Source organism: Brachyhypopomus gauderio, chromosome 2, assembly GCF_052324685.1.
Source record: "Brachyhypopomus gauderio isolate BG-103 chromosome 2, BGAUD_0.2, whole genome shotgun sequence".
Classification (NCBI taxonomy): Eukaryota; Metazoa; Chordata; class Actinopteri; order Gymnotiformes; family Hypopomidae; genus Brachyhypopomus; species Brachyhypopomus gauderio.
In genome coordinates this window covers 4,734,490-4,752,078 of record NC_135212.1, presented here as the reverse complement: position 1 = coordinate 4,752,078, position 17,589 = coordinate 4,734,490, and the positions used below count along the sequence as shown (strand labels likewise).

At 43.2% G+C, this 17,589-nt stretch overlaps 4 protein-coding genes across 6 annotated transcripts in view; 2 read left to right on the top strand and 2 right to left on the bottom strand.

The window, feature by feature from the left end:
- ift70 (intraflagellar transport 70) overlaps window positions 1-5,388 on the top strand; it is a 10,658-nt gene extending 5,270 nt beyond the window's left edge. The window contains exons 8-19 of one of the 2 annotated variants that reach the window (XM_076983287.1): window positions 13-62; window positions 1,129-1,281; window positions 1,418-1,483; window positions 1,802-1,855; window positions 2,331-2,384; window positions 2,705-2,781; window positions 2,886-3,096; window positions 3,527-3,598; window positions 3,694-3,797; window positions 3,910-3,988; window positions 4,741-4,870; window positions 5,251-5,388. In XM_076983287.1, coding sequence (XP_076839402.1) covers window positions 13-62; window positions 1,129-1,281; window positions 1,418-1,483; window positions 1,802-1,855; window positions 2,331-2,384; window positions 2,705-2,781; window positions 2,886-3,096; window positions 3,527-3,598; window positions 3,694-3,797; window positions 3,910-3,988; window positions 4,741-4,870; window positions 5,251-5,387 — 1,187 coding nt within the window. In that variant the 3' untranslated portion in view covers window position 5,388. Of the gene's footprint in view, window positions 1-12; window positions 63-1,128; window positions 1,282-1,417; window positions 1,484-1,801; window positions 1,856-2,330; window positions 2,397-2,704; window positions 2,782-2,885; window positions 3,097-3,526; window positions 3,599-3,693; window positions 3,798-3,909; window positions 3,989-4,740; window positions 4,871-5,250 lie in introns of both variants that reach the window. The other variant, XM_076983277.1, reaches the window with a different exon arrangement.
- Window positions 5,389-5,937: 549 nt separating this feature from the next.
- c2h16orf89 (chromosome 2 C16orf89 homolog) lies at window positions 5,938-8,422 on the bottom strand. Of its 2 annotated transcripts, XM_076983300.1 has the most exons (8): window positions 8,094-8,422; window positions 7,685-7,837; window positions 7,095-7,245; window positions 6,902-7,019; window positions 6,634-6,796; window positions 6,434-6,538; window positions 6,228-6,305; window positions 5,938-6,122 (listed from the first exon to the last, which is right to left on the bottom strand). In XM_076983300.1, the coding sequence occupies exons 1-8, from the start codon at window positions 8,260-8,262 to the stop codon at window positions 6,019-6,021; spliced, it is 1,041 nt and encodes a 346-aa protein (XP_076839415.1). In that variant the 5' UTR covers window positions 8,263-8,422; the 3' UTR covers window positions 5,938-6,018. The 2 variants fall into 2 exon arrangements, with proteins under 2 accessions (XP_076839415.1, XP_076839422.1); XM_076983307.1 differs by lacking the exon at window positions 6,228-6,305.
- Window positions 8,423-9,220: 798 nt separating this feature from the next.
- On the top strand, window positions 9,221-14,868 carry alg1 (ALG1 chitobiosyldiphosphodolichol beta-mannosyltransferase). The gene is made up of 13 exons (XM_076983248.1): window positions 9,221-9,523; window positions 9,807-9,884; window positions 10,000-10,103; window positions 10,191-10,339; window positions 10,419-10,508; window positions 10,688-10,798; window positions 11,033-11,154; window positions 11,242-11,280; window positions 11,437-11,496; window positions 11,626-11,736; window positions 12,631-12,745; window positions 14,188-14,263; window positions 14,526-14,868. Exons 1-13 carry the CDS (start codon window positions 9,250-9,252, stop codon window positions 14,661-14,663), a joined length of 1,467 nt encoding a protein of 488 aa, XP_076839363.1. The 5' UTR covers window positions 9,221-9,249; the 3' UTR covers window positions 14,664-14,868.
- On the bottom strand, window positions 14,843-17,282 carry eef2kmt (eukaryotic elongation factor 2 lysine methyltransferase). Its single transcript, XM_076983261.1, has 8 exons — window positions 17,062-17,282; window positions 16,914-16,973; window positions 16,738-16,818; window positions 16,284-16,385; window positions 15,980-16,113; window positions 15,355-15,605; window positions 15,101-15,250; window positions 14,843-14,983 (listed from the first exon to the last, which is right to left on the bottom strand). Exons 1-8 carry the CDS (start codon window positions 17,188-17,190, stop codon window positions 14,883-14,885), a joined length of 1,008 nt encoding a protein of 335 aa, XP_076839376.1. The 5' UTR covers window positions 17,191-17,282; the 3' UTR covers window positions 14,843-14,882.
- Between the last annotated feature and the right edge of the window lie 307 nt (window positions 17,283-17,589).

The following is a 17,589-nucleotide window of genomic DNA, read 5'->3' as shown; positions in this document are numbered from 1 at the left end:
CCCCTCCCGCAGACGATGCCGCTCAAGAGGCCCTGACTGATATGCCCCCGAGGTCAGAGGAGGTACTGGACCGGTGGCTCTGAATCGCCACCACTCCCTTACCCTTTACAGAGCCCTCCAGGAACGCATCATGGCGTCCTGCTTACCGTCACTCGTTCACCTGCTCAGCTTGTTTTCGTGCAGGCGAGACCTTTTTCCCCACGAGGTTCGGGCATGCGTCCTCTCGTTAGGGATCTTTTCGTGAACCCATTTGGCCCTCTGTCGACTAGCTTGTTTTTTGTTGTTTTGGCACACATAGCCCATAGATGGAAAAGTCAGATGCGAGTACTGCTGAGCTCCTGGACTCATAGCCTCAGTGGACCCCTTCCTCTAATTATTCAGTTGAAGGAGTTCTCGGATGATGGAGTTTTAGTTCTGCCCTGGCTGGGTTTAGAGTATTGCTGTGAAAATGGGACTCCGTTTGGCTACACCTGCCTGCTGGAATGATGAGAATGTCTTCACTCCATTTCCCGACCGACACCAAATGTATCCAGACGGTGCCCTCAGCTTATGTAAGACCTCATTAAATACACCGGTGGTACCCTGCAGGAAAGGAGAGGCGTACTGCAGCCTGCACAGCTGAGTTCGATGCAAAAACGCGTGCCACATTTTTACACTTGAGAAGAAAGTTGAGGTGTTCCTGTTGCCCCAAAGCAAAGTGTTTACGTTGTTTTGATGTTTTTTCTTCCTGGTTCTCATCAGATCATTACTGCACATAATTAGCGTATGCTTTTAAAAATAAAAATCTCTTGGCATAAAATGTGTTGCTTTTGTAGTCCAGAGCTGTGCTGCAGGGTTTTCAGCTTTTTTCTTTTTCTTTTTTCATTCTTTCATTCGTTCATTTTTGTTCTTTCTTTCGAAGGTGCTTCTTGTTTGGCCTTGACTTGCTTGGCCAGGGAAGTAAAGTAGATGCTGCCCTCTGGTGTTAACCAGTGGTGTCGTCTCTGTGAATACATTTTATTAGTCACAAGTACAGATTTTCCTTAGGAAAACAGAATAATTTCATCAAAGCATTTTGTTTTATCATTTTGCGTTCTATTTTGAAATGTAGCTTGACTGTGCGGAATAACTGTTACCTCTGGTGTGTAGGAACTGGACCCAGTCACCCTACACAACCAGGCCTTGATGAACATGAACACCAAGCCATCAGAGGGCTTCGAGAAGCTGGCTTTCCTCCTCCAGCAGAACCCTTTCCCTCCTGTAACGTTCGGCAACCTCATCCTCCTCTATTGTAAATTTGAGGTGAGCTCTTCTGCTCTTAAGAACAACATGAGCACCGGGCTCCAGCCCGTAGCCCCAGGCTCTCCCTGCCGAGTTTCGAGTGAGCGCTTTGTCGCTAGAGTAAACTCAGCTGCTCTCTGCTCTGTTTTTCTTCCAGTACTTTGACCTCGCTGCTGATGTAATGGCAGAGAACGCTCACCTCACTTACAAGTTCCTTTCTCCAGTAAGACACGCTCCTCTGGTTCCATTTGGATGGGTGAAATTCATGCAGGAGTACTTGAAAGGGCATTTAAAGTGTCAGGCACTTCTAGCCTGGGTCTTTCACTTGGTGGATTTATTGCCCTCAAGTCTTATGAGTGCAATCTATCTATTAGTCCGTCTGCTATTTTATGAAAATAAATACATTCCTAATTAAACGAAGGTCAGAGTGACATCACAATATCATAATATAGCTGTTGAACTCACTTTGAAAGAGCCTTCAGTGTTTGATTTATGTAACTGATAAAGTATGAGATTGAATTGTGTGTCTAATTGCCTGCAGTACTTGTATGAGTTCCTGGATGCTATGCTGACAAGCCAGACTGCTCCAGAGGAGGTAACAGGCTTAGGCATACTCGTACTCATACTCATTCTCATACTCATATTCATACTCATGTTCATGCTCATATTCATACTCATGTTCATGCTCATATTCATACTTGTATTCATACTCATGTTCATGCTCATATTCATATTCATACTCATATTTATACTCATATTCATACTCATGTTCATACTCATATTCACACTCATATTCATATTCATACTCATTCATACTCATGTCCATGCTCATATTCATACTTATATTGATACTCATATTCGTGCTCATATTCACACTCATATTCATACTCATTCATACTCATGTTCATGCTCATATTCATACTCATGCTCATACTCATATTCACACTCCATATTCATACTCATATTCATACTCATAGCTTCTGCCGGTCTTAGTCAGCTTGTGGTAGTATCTGTTGCTGAAGCAGTACTTCACTTCTTTATATGAGGATATTCTGGTTCTTCTCATATAGGCTTTTCGCAAGCTGGAGGAAATGGCTGGACGTCTGACTGAGCAGTTACGCAAGGTTACCAAGCAGGTTATGTCGCTCCTCTAGCAGTATGTCTCCTAAACAAGGTTACCAAGCAGGTTATGTCGCTCCTCTAGCAGTATGTCTCCTAAACAAGGTTACCAAGCAGGTTATGTCGCTTTTCTAGCAGTATGTCTCCTAAACAAGGTTACCAAGCAGGTTATGTCGCTCCTCTAGCAGTATGTCTAAACTAACTGGCAAAAATTACACCCTGAATATTTGTATTAGTTTATTATTTTAACGTAAATTCTGAGTCAGAGAGGAGTAGGTTAGGCAGATTATGCAGCATCACTAAATCTTCATCTTTGACATTGAAGGTACAAGAGGCACGGCGTACACGAGATGACGAAGGGCTAAAAAAGTCCATCGAAGACTATGATCAGCTTCTGGAGGAGTAGGTCAACATTTCAAACCTGAAGAGAAACATCTGGTGTTTCAGAATAACGTGCGGAAGTTTCCTTTAATTTTCTTTTTCTCTCCACTCGTTCGTTTTTGAAGGTACATCCCCGTGCTGATGGTGCAGGCGAAGATTTACTGGAACAGAGAGAACTACAACGTGGTGGAGAAGATCTTCCGCAAGTCGGTGGAGTTCTGCAATGAGCACGACACGTGGAAGCTCAACGTTGCACACGTGCTTTTCATGCAGGAGAACAAGTACAAGGAGGCCATTGGCTTCTACGAGCCCATCGTCAAGAAGCACTACGACAACGTGAGCGCCGCCCGCCCCCGCGTGACTCAAACGGCCTCAATGGGTTACAGGCCCGTTCGTCGACGGTCCTTAACATTCCTTATACGAAGCACGTTGTTCCTTTTTGATTTGCAGCAAATGATTTATGGTTACACTGAACAAGAATCAAGGCTCTCCAAGAACCTGATGAGGCACAGTGCTCAAAGTCTGTTTTTTGTCTGTTTGTCTTGCTTTTTGCTAGCTGGAACAGTGTAACATTCAAGAGTGTCCCTGCAAAAAGAAGCCGTCGGTAAAACACACGGTGGCACTTTGAGTTCTCGGCCTCCGAGTCGTGCTGCCTGAACGCATGTTACTTTCCTGTGTGATGTTTGACGCCTGCTAATTGGCCGTTCTACTCGTGATTCAATCCCTGCCCTGCAGCCAATCACGCAAGCTCTCTTTCCCCCTGCAGATCCTCAACGTGAGCGCCATCGTCCTGGCCAACCTGTGCGTGTCCTACATCATGACCAGCCAAAACGAGGAGGTACGAACGACCTGCACCATGTATCCCGCGGCCGTGGCAGGTCTACAGTGCGGGACTGTGTCCCGCGTGACTCATGGGCGCGTGTGTCTCTGAAGGCAGAGCAGCTGATGAGGAAGATAGAGAAAGAGGAGGAGCAGATATCCTACAACGACCCAGACAAGAAAGTGTTTCATCTGTGCATCGTCAACCTTGTGATTGGGTGTGTCCTTGACTCTGAGGCTTATCATTCTGACGTGTTCTCCTATTGACTTTGCTGTGCGAAAAGATCTGAAGCGCTTCACATTTTAAAAACATTTTCATTGTGCTTGCAGGACCTTGTACTGCGCCAAAGGAAACTATGACTTTGGCATCTCCCGTGTGATTAAAAGCCTGGAGCCCTACAATAAGAAGGTACTGCATATTGTACCTTCGCACACTGCTTTGAGCAGTTCACACCAGAGTCTGGAACATTTAGTGGCGTCTCACAATCCCCAGTAACACATTGTCCGTGGAGGACGGGGCTTTGGTTCGTCGACGATCACATCGGGCGGCATAAACCACAGATGTTATTTTTACTGTACTAAAAATGAAGTGTGCTCCCCCATCTGCAGCTGAGCAAACATGATCCCCTCGGGAGCCCGGCGTTGTCGCCCTCCCGCGAGCGCCGTGTTGCCGGGACGCGTGGGGGAGGAGCTTAGCTACTGCACTCGCTTGTCTGCTCCTGCTTTCATGTTGCTCTCTTTTTAGCTAAGCCACATGTCGTCCGTTAGCAACTGAGATATTAGCTGAATATTAATCCCAAGGCCCTTTTCTCTGGGCTCCTCGTTAATACTGTAAGTGGAAGCAAAATCACAGTTAAAAGTTTTATAAATGGGAAAAGCTGGTTAACCATAGCTGGGGCTGCTTATTTAATCCAGTGAGGAGTGTGGTGTTGATGGGTGTGTTCAGCTCGCAACCTTTATCTACACGGCCCACTCTGACGCATTAGATCCCGTTCATTGATAAGGAGGTGAGTTCATTAGTGAAATCAGGTGGTGGCATTTATCGATGGGGCAAGTGCTACGTTCAACTCCTGATTCGTCGCGTGAAGGACTTGACACTGCGTAGGGTTAGAGTTCAGGACCGGGGTTAGAGGTCACGGCACTGACGCAGTATGATTTCAGCTCGGTACGGACACGTGGTTCTACATCAAGAGATGTTTCTTGTCACTCCTGGAGAACATGGCCAAGCACATGGTGATGCTGAGGGACACGGTGGTACAGGACTGCATCCAGTTTCTGGAGCACTGCGAGTGTAAGTACCTCCGTCACCTCTGTGGAGCCGGCCAGCGTTCATACTGTGCAGTGTGGGAAAGACAAAGCCGACCCTGCCTCGTCGTTCAATGGAAATAAAGTTGATTTTTGATCAGTTTGTTTAATATGGTGGCAAAAAAATGATAAAAGAATCATCGTATTATCTTTAAACAGAACAACTGTAACATTATAAGTATATGCATCAGATTCGATGGTGTTCACCACAGCAAAACAGTCAATTTAGTGATTTCAACGGATTCATCCGATTACCATCCGATTCAGTTGGGGATGTGGCGCTCTGTTTTCAGTGCCGACATGCTAATTAAATTTCAGGCTGCTCTCCTCAGTGGAGCTAATTACCGTCTTCCTGTCTCCCCAAAGTGTACGGCAGGGACGTGCCCGCTGTCATTGAGCAACCCCTGGAGGAGGAGCGTATGCACATCGGCAAGAACACGGTCACGTACGAGGCACGCATGATAAAGGCCCTCTTTTATGAGGTCATCGGCTGGAACCAATAGCACCAGCAGTCTTCAGAGACCTTTGAAATGTTACTACTGGTTTAAAAAAAAATACGTTCAGGTCACCTGATTATGACAAAGTTTCTGATTGGTGTTTTCTAGAATCTGCAAATTCTAGAATATGTGATTGTCATGCAATCTGATGTGATGACATGGAGCAGAGCCTCTCAGTAGAGTAGTGTTCTGCTAGTCAGATACGGGTCAATGTCTTGATTATTTGGTTATTAGCCAAGACTTTAACTCGTGTCCTGGGTCTGCAGCTTGGAGAGCATCCTGTTACTTGAATGCAGACATTAATTCATTCATTATTAAGAATGGAAGTCATTTATTCATTCATTATTAAGAATGCTCTTTGGAACATTATGCACCCAGAGGTCTTTATTAATCTAAACAAAAACCTAGTTTAACTGAGTACCAACCTTATGTGAATTACATTCAAACATTTATTTCTTAAGTATATTATGAAATGGTATCCTTTTACCAAAATGTCACTTCCATATAATATACTCCTATTTAAAAATGTACAGGCAGCTTATGTTATATTTTCTACAGAATAAAAAAAAGACATGTTAATGAAGTTATTGGTTTGTTATTGTTTTGTGAAACGGTCCATCGCCATGTTGTTGAGATATTAGATGAGGGGTCTCTTGGTAATGTCTTGCTCAGACAGATAGAAGTTGAGATAACCGCCCAGCGCACTCATTGCGACTCCTGTCATGTGACTTGAGCATCCATCTGCAAAAAGAATATATGTATCGCCATGACGTCTTAATATAACATTGTCATAACACAGCATAACAACACAGCTTTATCACATTGTGAACTAAATATAACGACAACCTTTTAAGGTTTTTTCTCTTCTTTTCACACGCTTGTGAGGTGTATCCAAAAATTCCTCAAACATTTCTGAGTAGTCTTCTGCCAGAAAAACAGAAACATGACACTGATGTAGTGAGAAGTGCGAACCGCCATGTGGGCGGGACCCTTCTGCTATGAGCCAGTGGCACTACTGATACAACCCAAATAGTATGAATTAACATTCTTACCATCTTTCCCAAAGCAACCCAGTTTTTTGTCTTGCCATGCCAGAATATGCTGTAACCAGTCTGCCTTATAAAAGTCAGAAAAACCAGCCAAACCACATAAAAGAACTGCAAAAGAAGAGGATTTTTTTTTGTGCATCAACATATTATAAGAGTATACAGTATAAACTATATGGTAGTTCATGACAAAACATTCAACTAACTGTTTTCTATGAAGATATCTTGTATTTGAGAAGTGAAACCACTGCTGACAATCTCCTGATTGCCCTTCATCATATTTGAGCAGAATATCTTCTGGTAGTGTTCCACCGTAATGTTGACCCGAGACAGCCTAAGGTCTCCCTTCAGCATCCTGGAACACCCTTTCTGTCAGCAGAAACGTTTTAACCGGTTAAGTGACAGATATATGACCATTTCTTGCCTTGATCCAAGACCAAACCAAAACTTAAGTTCAAAATAAAACATATTTACCATGGTTCCAACCATGAAGTACAGCAGCTGGTGTGAGAGGGAATAGTGCGGACATCCGAAACGTGTCATTGTGTCTCTACAAGACTTCGTCACGATGCATGGTGTTCCGTTGTCTTTCCTACAGACAAAACATAGTTGTGTCACCCCGTTGTCTTAAATGCTTAAGTTAATACTTAGTCGTCTGTGTTTTCACCATGTTCCTAGAAGCAGCGTTAGGCATTTGTCACCCTGCTGCTCGTCGTAACACTCCGTGGTCCTCGTGGAGGAGTACACGAGCGTGGGGTCCGTGAAGCTCCATTCACGAGGCAAAGACCAAAACGACGTGTCCAAGATGGGCTCAAACTCTGGGGAAGACGCACTGGTTATCGTGACGCGTGCAGGAGATGTGTGTGGGTGTGGGGGTGTGTGTGTGTGTGTGTGTGTGTGTGGGTGTGGGGGTGTGTGTGTGTGTGTGGGTGTGTGTGTGTGTGTGTGTGCATGCGTGCGTGTGTGCGCGTGCGTGCGTGCGTGTGTGTGTGTGCGTGTGGGTGTGTGTGTGTGTGTGTGTGCGTGTGGGTGTGGGGGTGTGTGTGTGTGTGTGTGCATGCGTGCGTGCGTGTGTGTGTGTCTGTGTGCGTGCGTGCGTGTGCGTGTGTGTGTGTGTGTGCGTGTGTGTGTGTGCGTGCGTGCGTGCGTGCGTGCGTGTGTGTGTGCGTATGCGTGTGCGTGTGTGTGTGTGTGTGTGTGTGTGTGTGTGTGTGTGTGTGTGTGTGTGTGTGTGTGTGTGTGTGTGTCGTGAATCACCTTTATAATATTTGGAGTCTGTCTCTTGAAGAGAGGTGACCGCGTGAGACAAGCTTCTGTCCAGTTTTTTAACCAAAGACAGTGCTATGGAACGCTGAAAGAGACTGAGGAAGTCCGAATTGGGCCAGGACCGGGTGGCTTCCTGCAACTGTGCTGTTTTTGTAAACAAATACAGACTTGTGAAAATGCGCACGCTTACATGTCATAGTGTCACCCGTGCGTAATGGACACAAAGCAGTTCCACGATGCCTAAACAATTTCTGTGCAATGGCTTTGAAAACAGAACATCGTTTTTCTTTGCCACTAAATGTTTGATAAAACACGAACCATTAACCTGCAGTTTTCTAAACGCGCAAATTTGATCTTTCTGTCACTTCTAAAGACGTCCCATTAAAAATGCAAATCTTACCTTTCAGAATTACATAACCGACGACGCCATCAAGATTGATATTCCTGCACTGCTTGTCAAAGAAAGTCACTCCTTTGGACAAACTCTCCAGTATGTCGTCAATAATCTCCTGGTGCGACGACTGGACCGATGATGAGAGAAGAAGGAGCATCAAAGTCGCGCGCAACATCTTTTTTAGATATTGCAAAACAATCGGTCCAAGGCCCGAGAGACTTTTCTTTATTATTAATAAACGTGGATGAGCAAACAAGCAGTGTGTGGTAAGGAAACCATCACTTGGTTCACGTCTTGACAGATTTAGTGTAACGGTAGGGTAGGGGAGCGACTGGTCACGTGGAGGAGTGTGCGCACGTTTATGTGCATCTAAGTCCGTAATAAGAAACTATGACATAAAAAAAACACATTTCTGCACTAAGAGGAAGAATAAGTAATGCATTTGAGAAGATGTCACTCGTCTTGTCATAAAATAATAAAAAAATTATTAATTTATAATTTATGATATCTGGATCATACAGGATCATTGTGGCGTCCCAGGACGGAGATGTCCTGAAGTCACGTACAGTTTAAACTGATGGAGATTGATTGTATTAGCTCAGAGGTTCACAGGTCCTGTTTATCTACCGCCCTGCAGAGTTTAGTTTCAACCCCGCTTAAACACTAATCGCTGGACCCAGCAATAAAACGCTACTGAATCAACTGGATCAAGTAGGTATGGAAGCCCATTCCCGCCACCTAAAATAAAAAAACAGCACATATATATTTTTTTCTCATTATTAAGTAAATCGATATCTCATTATTTCGAGATACTAAGTCATTATTTTGAGATACTAAGTCGTTATTTCGAGATACTAAGTCATTATTTCGAGATACTATCTCAAAATAATGACTTAGTATCTCAAAAATAATGACTTAGTATCTCGAAATAATGAGATATCAATTTACTTAATAATGAGAAATATATATATATGTGCTGTTTTTTTATTTTAGGTGGCGGGAATGGGCTTCCATACCATTCTCAATCATTAAACGATTGTACGCATTCATTTAAATTCATTTACTTAACTTGAAATAAGTGTGAATTTCGATTTTGAAGAGCTTAGAATAAAGTCGGCGGCGCCTTTAAATTTCCAGCCACGTCAGCAGCGGGACGGCAACAATGGCGGAGGCCAACGCGGCGGTGCTGTTCGTGACAGTTTCGCTGGTTCTGGTGGGACTGTTGTCTGGGTTGAGCCTGCCGTGGGCTCTGCTGCCGGTCGCGGTGGTGGTGTTTATTTTCATACTGGCCCGTGGCTTGAAGGGTCGCGATGAGTTTGCTCACCTGAACGTCTGCGTGCTGGTGATGGGAGACATAGGGCGCAGCCCGCGCATGCAGTATCACGCGCTCTCCTTCAGCAAACACGGATACAATGTCACCTTTATAGGACACCTCGGTAAATAGCTGCTTACTTCTAATCGCATGCACCCATCACCGCATGCTTCTGCGCGGTGGGCTGTAAAGAGAGACACACTTCCATTCTGGAGTATTGTAAAAGTATGCTGAATAGTGCCTCGTACTGCAGCCGTTTCTGCAGCTTTTGAGTTTCACCAAGCACGTTCCGCTCTGTCTAATCACACTAGTGGCTCATCTTGCTTGATTTTCTTGAATTTCTGTTCCTCAAAACAAAATAAAGCTTACCAGATTCGTGTCTGACTGGCAATACTGCACTCTTATAGGTACCAAACCCCATCAAGACATTCTTGAGGATGACAGAATAGACATCATTCCCATTTCTGAACTGAGGAGTCTCCAAGGTAATGCAGTGTCTTGGGTGTACGTGTTACAAACTGTACTCGGTACAGCAAAACAATTAAATCACTTGTTTTCTGTATAGATCCATTAAAGCCCACTGTGCCTCTTCTCTTTCAGTTGGCCCTAAAATCTTGATATATATCTCCAAGGTGATAATTCAGTCTCTGCAGCTGTTTTATGTTTTAATGCAGCTAGAGGACCAGGCTTATATTCTTTTACAGGTATTACACCTTCAATACTGTGTAGAAAACGTAATTTAGGTTCCTTATGTTGTTTGCAAGAACACATTTGTGTTTGTTCTTGTCTAGAACCCTCCTGGGATTCCTGGTATTGCTGTAACGTGGTTGGTGAGTCGAATCATTGGGGCTCAGTTTGTGATAGACTGGCACAATTACGGTTACTCCATCATGGCCCTCAGTCATGGAGAAAGGCATCCGATCGTTAAAGCTGCGAAATGGTAAGCATAGCCAGCACTTGGGGATATGAGGAAAGGATCAGATAACACATGACAATAGTCACACTGTCCTTCTTGGCAGGTACGAGAGTGTTTTTGGCCGTTTGTCTGATTACAACCTGTGCGTTACCAACGCCATGAGGCACGACCTCCTCAAGAACTGGAACATAAAGTAAGAATTGTTATTAAAGTCGATTAGAGCAGAGGCGTGTTGTGATAGCAGTAATGTTTCATGCTCAACGCAGTGATCTGGCGCTGCTTGATCAGTGACTGTTTGAAGTCTGCTGCTCCAGTTCTGAAACCAAACTGCTTCGACGAGCCAGTTATGATATTCCCTCGTTGTTCTTCTAGGGCAACGACCATATATGACAAGCCACCTTTGATATTTAGAGAAGCGCCTTTGAAGCTTCGGCATGAGCTGTTTGTTAAAATATCCAGTGCTTACCCACAATTCAAGGCTTGGTGAGTTTTATTTGGAGTTTTTGGAGAGAATAGAGCCACGCTCAACATGCTAATAACACACAACAGCCAGTTTACCATCTTCCCTCAAAGTCACACTTCATGACTACTTTATGATAAAGAATAATATATAGACAATACTTAATCACAAAGTCTGTCTTTATCAAGGCATGGACAGATAAGTGATAGCCCCCCTTCCCAAGGGGAATAAATGTTTTTTTTTTTGTCATTCCACAGTTCTGAGATCAGTAAGGAAAACACAGAGCTGACGGCATTTACGGAGCGCAGCACCAAAACAGGAGAAGTGAGGCTGTGTGCTGGACGCCCCGCTTTACTCCTCAGTAGTACCAGCTGGACGGGTCGGTGCTATAAAACATGAGTTCACGTCGACGTCCACTAGTCACACTCTTATAAGCTCTCACCATTTCTTTTTTTCCCTCCAACAGAGGATGAGGACTTCTCGATTCTTTTGAAGGCACTTGAAGGTTATTCCTGTGTTTTACAGTTTTCACTTTAAGACGCACAATTGTGTTTAATTGGCAGGAATTAACTATAGTGCATCAAATATTTTAAGCGCATTTGTAGTTCATCAAATATTTAAAAATTCTGAATATTCACAAATCTTGCATTTACATTTCCAGATTATGAAGGATTTGTGAAAGAGAGCCAACATCTTCCATCAGTAGTTTGTGTGATCACAGGTATTTGTTATAGATAGAAATAATACATTAGGTAGCAATGTTGTATATAAGTATTATTTTTTGATTAATTGTGCATCATTGTACATCATGGTCTATAGTTCAACATCCGTATTTCCTTTATGCTTTCAGGCAAAGGTCCTCAGAAGGAATATTATAAAAAGTTAATTGACTCCAAGGACTTTAAGCATGTTAAGATCTGCACTCCATGGCTGGAAGCAGAGGACTACCCAGTCCTATTGGGTATGAGCACATAACCAACACGTGTGTGAGACATAACCAACACGTGTGTGAGACATAACCAACACGTGTGTGAGACAGGGCTCATAAACATAACCAACACGTGTGTGAGACATAACCAACACGTGTGTGAGACAGGGCTCATAAACATAACCAACACGTGTGTGAGACAGGGCTCATACACATAACCAACACGTGTGTGAGACAGGGCTCATACACATAACCAACACGTGTGTGAGACAGGGCTCATAAACATAACCAACACATGTGTGAGACAGGGCTCATAAACATAACCAACACATGTGTGAGACAGGGCTAATAAACATAACCAACACGTGTGTGAGACAGGGCTCATACACATAACCAACACATGTGTGAGACAGGGCTCATACACATAACCAACACGTGTGTGAGACAGGGCTCATAAACATAACCAACACGTGTGTGAGACAGGGCTCATAAACATAACCAACATGTGTGTGAGACAGAGCTCATACACATAACCAACACGTGTGTGAGACAGGACTCATAAACATAACCAACACATGTGTGAGACAGGGCTCATACACATAACCAACACGTGTGTGAGACAGGGCTCATACACATAACCCAACACGTGTGTGAGACAGGACTCATAAACATAACCAACACGTGTGTGAGACAGGGCTCATAAACATAACCAACATGTGTGTGAGACAGGGCTCATAAACATAACCAACACGTGTGTGAGACAGGGCTCATAAACATAACCAACACGTGTGTGAGACATAACCAACACGTGTGTGAGACAGGACTACCACATAACTAGCATACTTTACCCATGCGTAACAACGAGACTTGTGTGTGAGCTAGTCTCGGTGTGGTGATTTAGGTAATAGTGCAGTGCTCTGTCCACAGGTTCTGCTGATCTCGGGGTCTGCCTGCACAAGTCTTCCAGTGGTCTTGATCTTCCAATGAAGGTGGTCGACATGTTTGGCTGTTGTCTTCCTGTCTGTGCCATAAACTTCCAGTGGTGAGTCACACAGACTCCCCCCCCCCCCCCCCCAATCTCACCCATGCTGGCCTATAGTCACATTTTTTTTATATATATATATATATATTTTTTGTATTATTTTCTTAGCATATTATTTTGTGAATGACTATGCTAAAAAAACAAAGGTAAGAGATTTGCACAACAGTTAGCTAATTAAGTTATTTCCATCTGGAAGTCCCTGATCAGGTTAAATATATGATTAATACTAAACAGAATAAATACAATATTATAATTACAAAAACCATCAATAAATTTATAATTAAACCTTCAATAAAATTTAAGCCAGGTCACACCCATGACTTTCTCTCCTAACCCACCCAATTACATGCTAGATTTTCAACCACCATACAGTATACATAATCATAATGAGAGGGCAGATACGTCTAAAATTGCACAAATTCAAACCACTGAGCAGCGTTCCATTGCTAAAAAGCTCTGAATGACAAAGCATATTGTGCAAAAGTGTCAGCTTGTGTAGGAACACTACACTGCCCCCTAATGGCAGAAAGTGGTAGCTTCTGCAGGGATAATAGACTGCAACCCGAAGACTTTGTTGCCCTGTTCTGATTCTCAGTTTGTATTTTAAAATGTCCTAGATCCATTGAGTTCATAATGTATAAAGTGCATTGTATATTTATACAAGTCATATTTTGTGAGGCTCAAGGTTTTTGTGTTTCTTGAAACTACAATTAGGATCTAGAACAATACCTAACTTTTTTATCTTTAGTTTACCAACATTTCAAAGTAACGCTGACATTGAGTTCAACTGGAATAAGTGAGCTGCCTTGCTACTTTATCCAGTTAGTGTTCATCTGACAGCAGCACGTTCCATCATTCCCAGAACTAGACAGGCCTGAGACCAACACACATCTCATTCTGCACCCCAGTACATCCTGATAGTGGATCATTCATCTATAAACAAAATAACTTAAGTCTAAATATAGAACTGTGTGGAGTTGATGGCAAAAGCTTTAGGTGATGATAAAACAGAATTAATCCACACACATTGTGCTGGACTAGATAAATCCAGTTTTCTACATCCATGAAAGATTTATATTGAGCTAAATGGGCTGTAATAGTCCTTCAGAATCAAAATGTGATCTCAGCTGCCCATTTCTGTATTTTATGAAGAAAAGCGTGTTGATTCCAAAGATGTTTGTCGCTTCACTATCGATAACGATGAAAGAATCTTGTTCACAGGTTTTAACCTCAGTACAGTATTTTCAAGCCAAGAAGCTCAAAATTCTGGTACCCCAGAGATGCAGTCCTAATATTGTGTTTAATATATTAAACTTGTATCTTAATATTTATTTTAATTTAGGGTCTCCTTTTTTGGGGGGAGGGGGGATGGATTAGCATCTGTGATGAATTCTGATTTATCAATTCCACATTCTGAGCATTCAAGTCTTTTGTCTTCTAAGCTTGGATGAGCTGGTGAAGCATGAGGAGAACGGGCTGGTCTTCACAGACTCGTCTGAGCTGGCCGAGCAGCTGAAGGTAAAAGACCTCAGTGGACAGATGAGCATGTATCCGTACCACTCTCAGACTGACTCAGGGTCAGTGTTTGTACAGTTCTACACCACTCTCAGACTGACTCAGGGTCAGTGTTTGTACAGTTCTACACCACTCTCATACTGACTCAGGGTCAGTGTTTGTTACGCCTCTATACCACTCTCAGACTGACTCAGGGTCAGTGTTTATTTCTGTTCTACATCACTCTCACACTGACTCAGGGTCTGTGTTTGTCACGGTCCTACAGATGCTCCTCTGCGAATTCCCTAAGGAACACGGGAAGCTGAGGCACTTCAGACAGAACCTGAGAGAGGGAGGACAGCAGCGCTGGGATGAAAACTGGGACCTCAACGTGCTTCCTCTGTTCAAGGAGCACTGCGATTGAGCAGCAGCGGCACGAACCAACTGGCCTCAAACAGAGGGGTGCAGGCAGGGATTTGTACAGGGTAACCAAGCACTACATGTTCGAATGCCCCTCTTTTGGGTCATCTGCATTCCAGCAATTACATTGGATAAGACTTGAAATATAAGAGCAAAAAGCACACTGTCCATGTATATATGATGTAAATAAATACTTTATTATAATAGGACTTTGACAACTTGGTCAACAGTGTACCTTGATCATTTCTATAGAGGTAATTCTGTTGTATGGGAAGACTTGTGTGACAGGATGAGTCAAGACGAGATGTTTCAATCCAGCCTTTTCTGTGTGTGAGGAAACAGGGTTTGTTTTTTGTTCATTTATAATTTCCATGAATGTCTGTTACATTATTACGGGAACATTTTGTGTACATGATGCAATGGCAATGACATTAAACTCACCCAGTTCATTCTTAAAGCAGCTGTATGTCCCTGGGTTTCGTACGGTAGAGGAGATGTAAGCTTCAGGGCGACTCTGCTGACCCTTGCAGGTGAGGAGTTCTGCTAACAGTCTCACCAGACAGCCAATTATATCAGGATCATAAACCACATCTGGATAAGAAACACAACAGTGAGGTAAATGACCCAACATGGCAATGTTGACGCAGCAAATGTCACAAAACCATGGAGCTGCGTGTTCATCGCACACCGCCAACCTGCCGCTATGATGGTGTCGGCTCCGATTCTTCCCAGCTGGTCCTTCTGCGCGCTCTCCCAGTCCAGTTCTTGCGTGAGCACAGACACACCTGTGCTGTCCGGTCTGGTCAGGCCATTGAGCGCGACGTTGTTCTTCAGCCTTTCCAGAACAGCTCGATGGCAGTCGCTAAAGACATATTTGGTGGGCTTGCATGTCCGGCACACCACTATACCAGTGAGCCCCGCCCCACTGCCCAACTCCAGCACAGTCCTGTGGTCAGGGCAGCAACAAGACCGCATGAAACCCCATAATGCAACAGGCATGATTTTGAGGCTTGTAGATATGACACTGTCCTATGTTCAATAAGAGTGCCTACACAATCTTTTGAACGTAGGCATAGTTACATGCACAGTTACAAACGTGTACGATATGCACCATATATGCACAACATTTGTGTTTTTTGGAGCATTACCATAATACCATACACGGTGTGAATCCATTTGGTGTCCGTTTACTCTGTTTTAAAAAGCTATGTCTACTTAGGACAAAACTCAGATGCTCGAGTTCTCATTCATGAACGAATTCTACAAAGTAGATTTTATTTTGAGCACGTTGGTCTGCATCCCATGTGCGTCCTGTGATACCTGCCAGTGAAGATGTCCGGGTGTTCCAGGGCCCACTCAGCCAGGTACAGGGCAGCCTCCCAGGTGACCAGTCCTGTGGTGCCCTCCGAGATGACCGCCACGTTCTCTTCTATACTCACCGCCTCCCCTGAGGGCTGAGGAGAGTTTACTCTACCTACTGAGGTGGCAGAAATTACAGTCTATGATCAAGGTCTCATTTCCCTAAAAAATCTTTTTTAGGTTTTTCTAAGGCTTGCTCAAACATTGTACTATGACCATAACAGAAATTGTGGTCTAGAAATGCATGTGCGTAAATGAACTTTACTAGTAGATAGGTTTTATAGCACAAGGCGTCTTCCTCGGCACCAATGACGTCACCCAGGGCATCATACAGCTCATCCAAAGGTTCTGAAGCATTCAGCTCATGCTACAAAAGAAAAACGAAGCAGATCACTAAGTAAATCAATAAGCAGATCAGCTAAACGTTTATACAGACTATGGAGGACATTCTGTAGAGACCTCTAAAGCACCTTAGACTAACTAGCTCTAATAAGAACAAGACACATGTGGCACATGCCAGTTTTCCTTAGACCCATCTCAGACTTCCACTATATGGGACAACGGGTGCAGTGTATGATGTAAGGGTCATACATATAAATACATTTGCCACAACAATACACACATGTATACACACATTAAACGTTGTGTGTGTGTGTGTGTGTATGTGTGTGTGTGTGTGTGTGTGTGTGTGTGTGTGTGTGAAGAAGCAAGAAACCAACCCTTTTTATTAGTTCTGAGAGGAAGAGTCTCCTGTATTTCACCGATGGGGGCTTTTCCCGACAAATAGGATGTAGGCACGTCTGTAAAAATGTATGTGTCTTAAATAAGCTATAAACTAAAATTCCCGTTAATTACAAGTGAATTTTTCACTAGCATATCTAGCTAGCTAACTTACCTTTCTCAAAACGTCCAAAATGACATCCGATGAGGAGTTCAGCAGTGCTTTTTCTAGGGCCTAAAACACATTTCACTGATGAAGGACTCACTCATCACTTGAATGCATGATGAACAGAGACGCTGTCATGAGACACTTGAACACTTACAGCCCACGGAAACGTAGCAATGCGACACATAGCGAAGAATGACACCTGGAAAGTATATGCGAGATCATGAACGTTTTCTACGTTCTTATCATCAAAACAACGGAACCTGGAGTACTCCGTTTTTTCCATTTTTCTTTTTTAATAAGAACAAATACTAAGTCAGTCCCTGCGTCGAAAAAGACTTTTAATGTGACGACACCACGTGCGCATTTCCTCATTTTACTCGTCAGACAAAATAAAAGTCTCCTGTAGCCCCAACTACTGGACTGGCTGTAATGTGTAATCACCTACTCTATATACAACTGGTGTATTATATGTATAATACATTATAGCCTAGAACATTTTATGAAATGTGATTATACGTTATTTATGAACGTTTATACTTTATTTAATAAGGAACTTAGTCAACATTCTATTAATTTTAGTATTAATTTTCTAGCTGTTACTAATTAATATTATTATTATTTACCATTCTCCATGGACTGCTATGAGTGTTTGTACAGAATATAGTATGTTGTAATTTGTTAA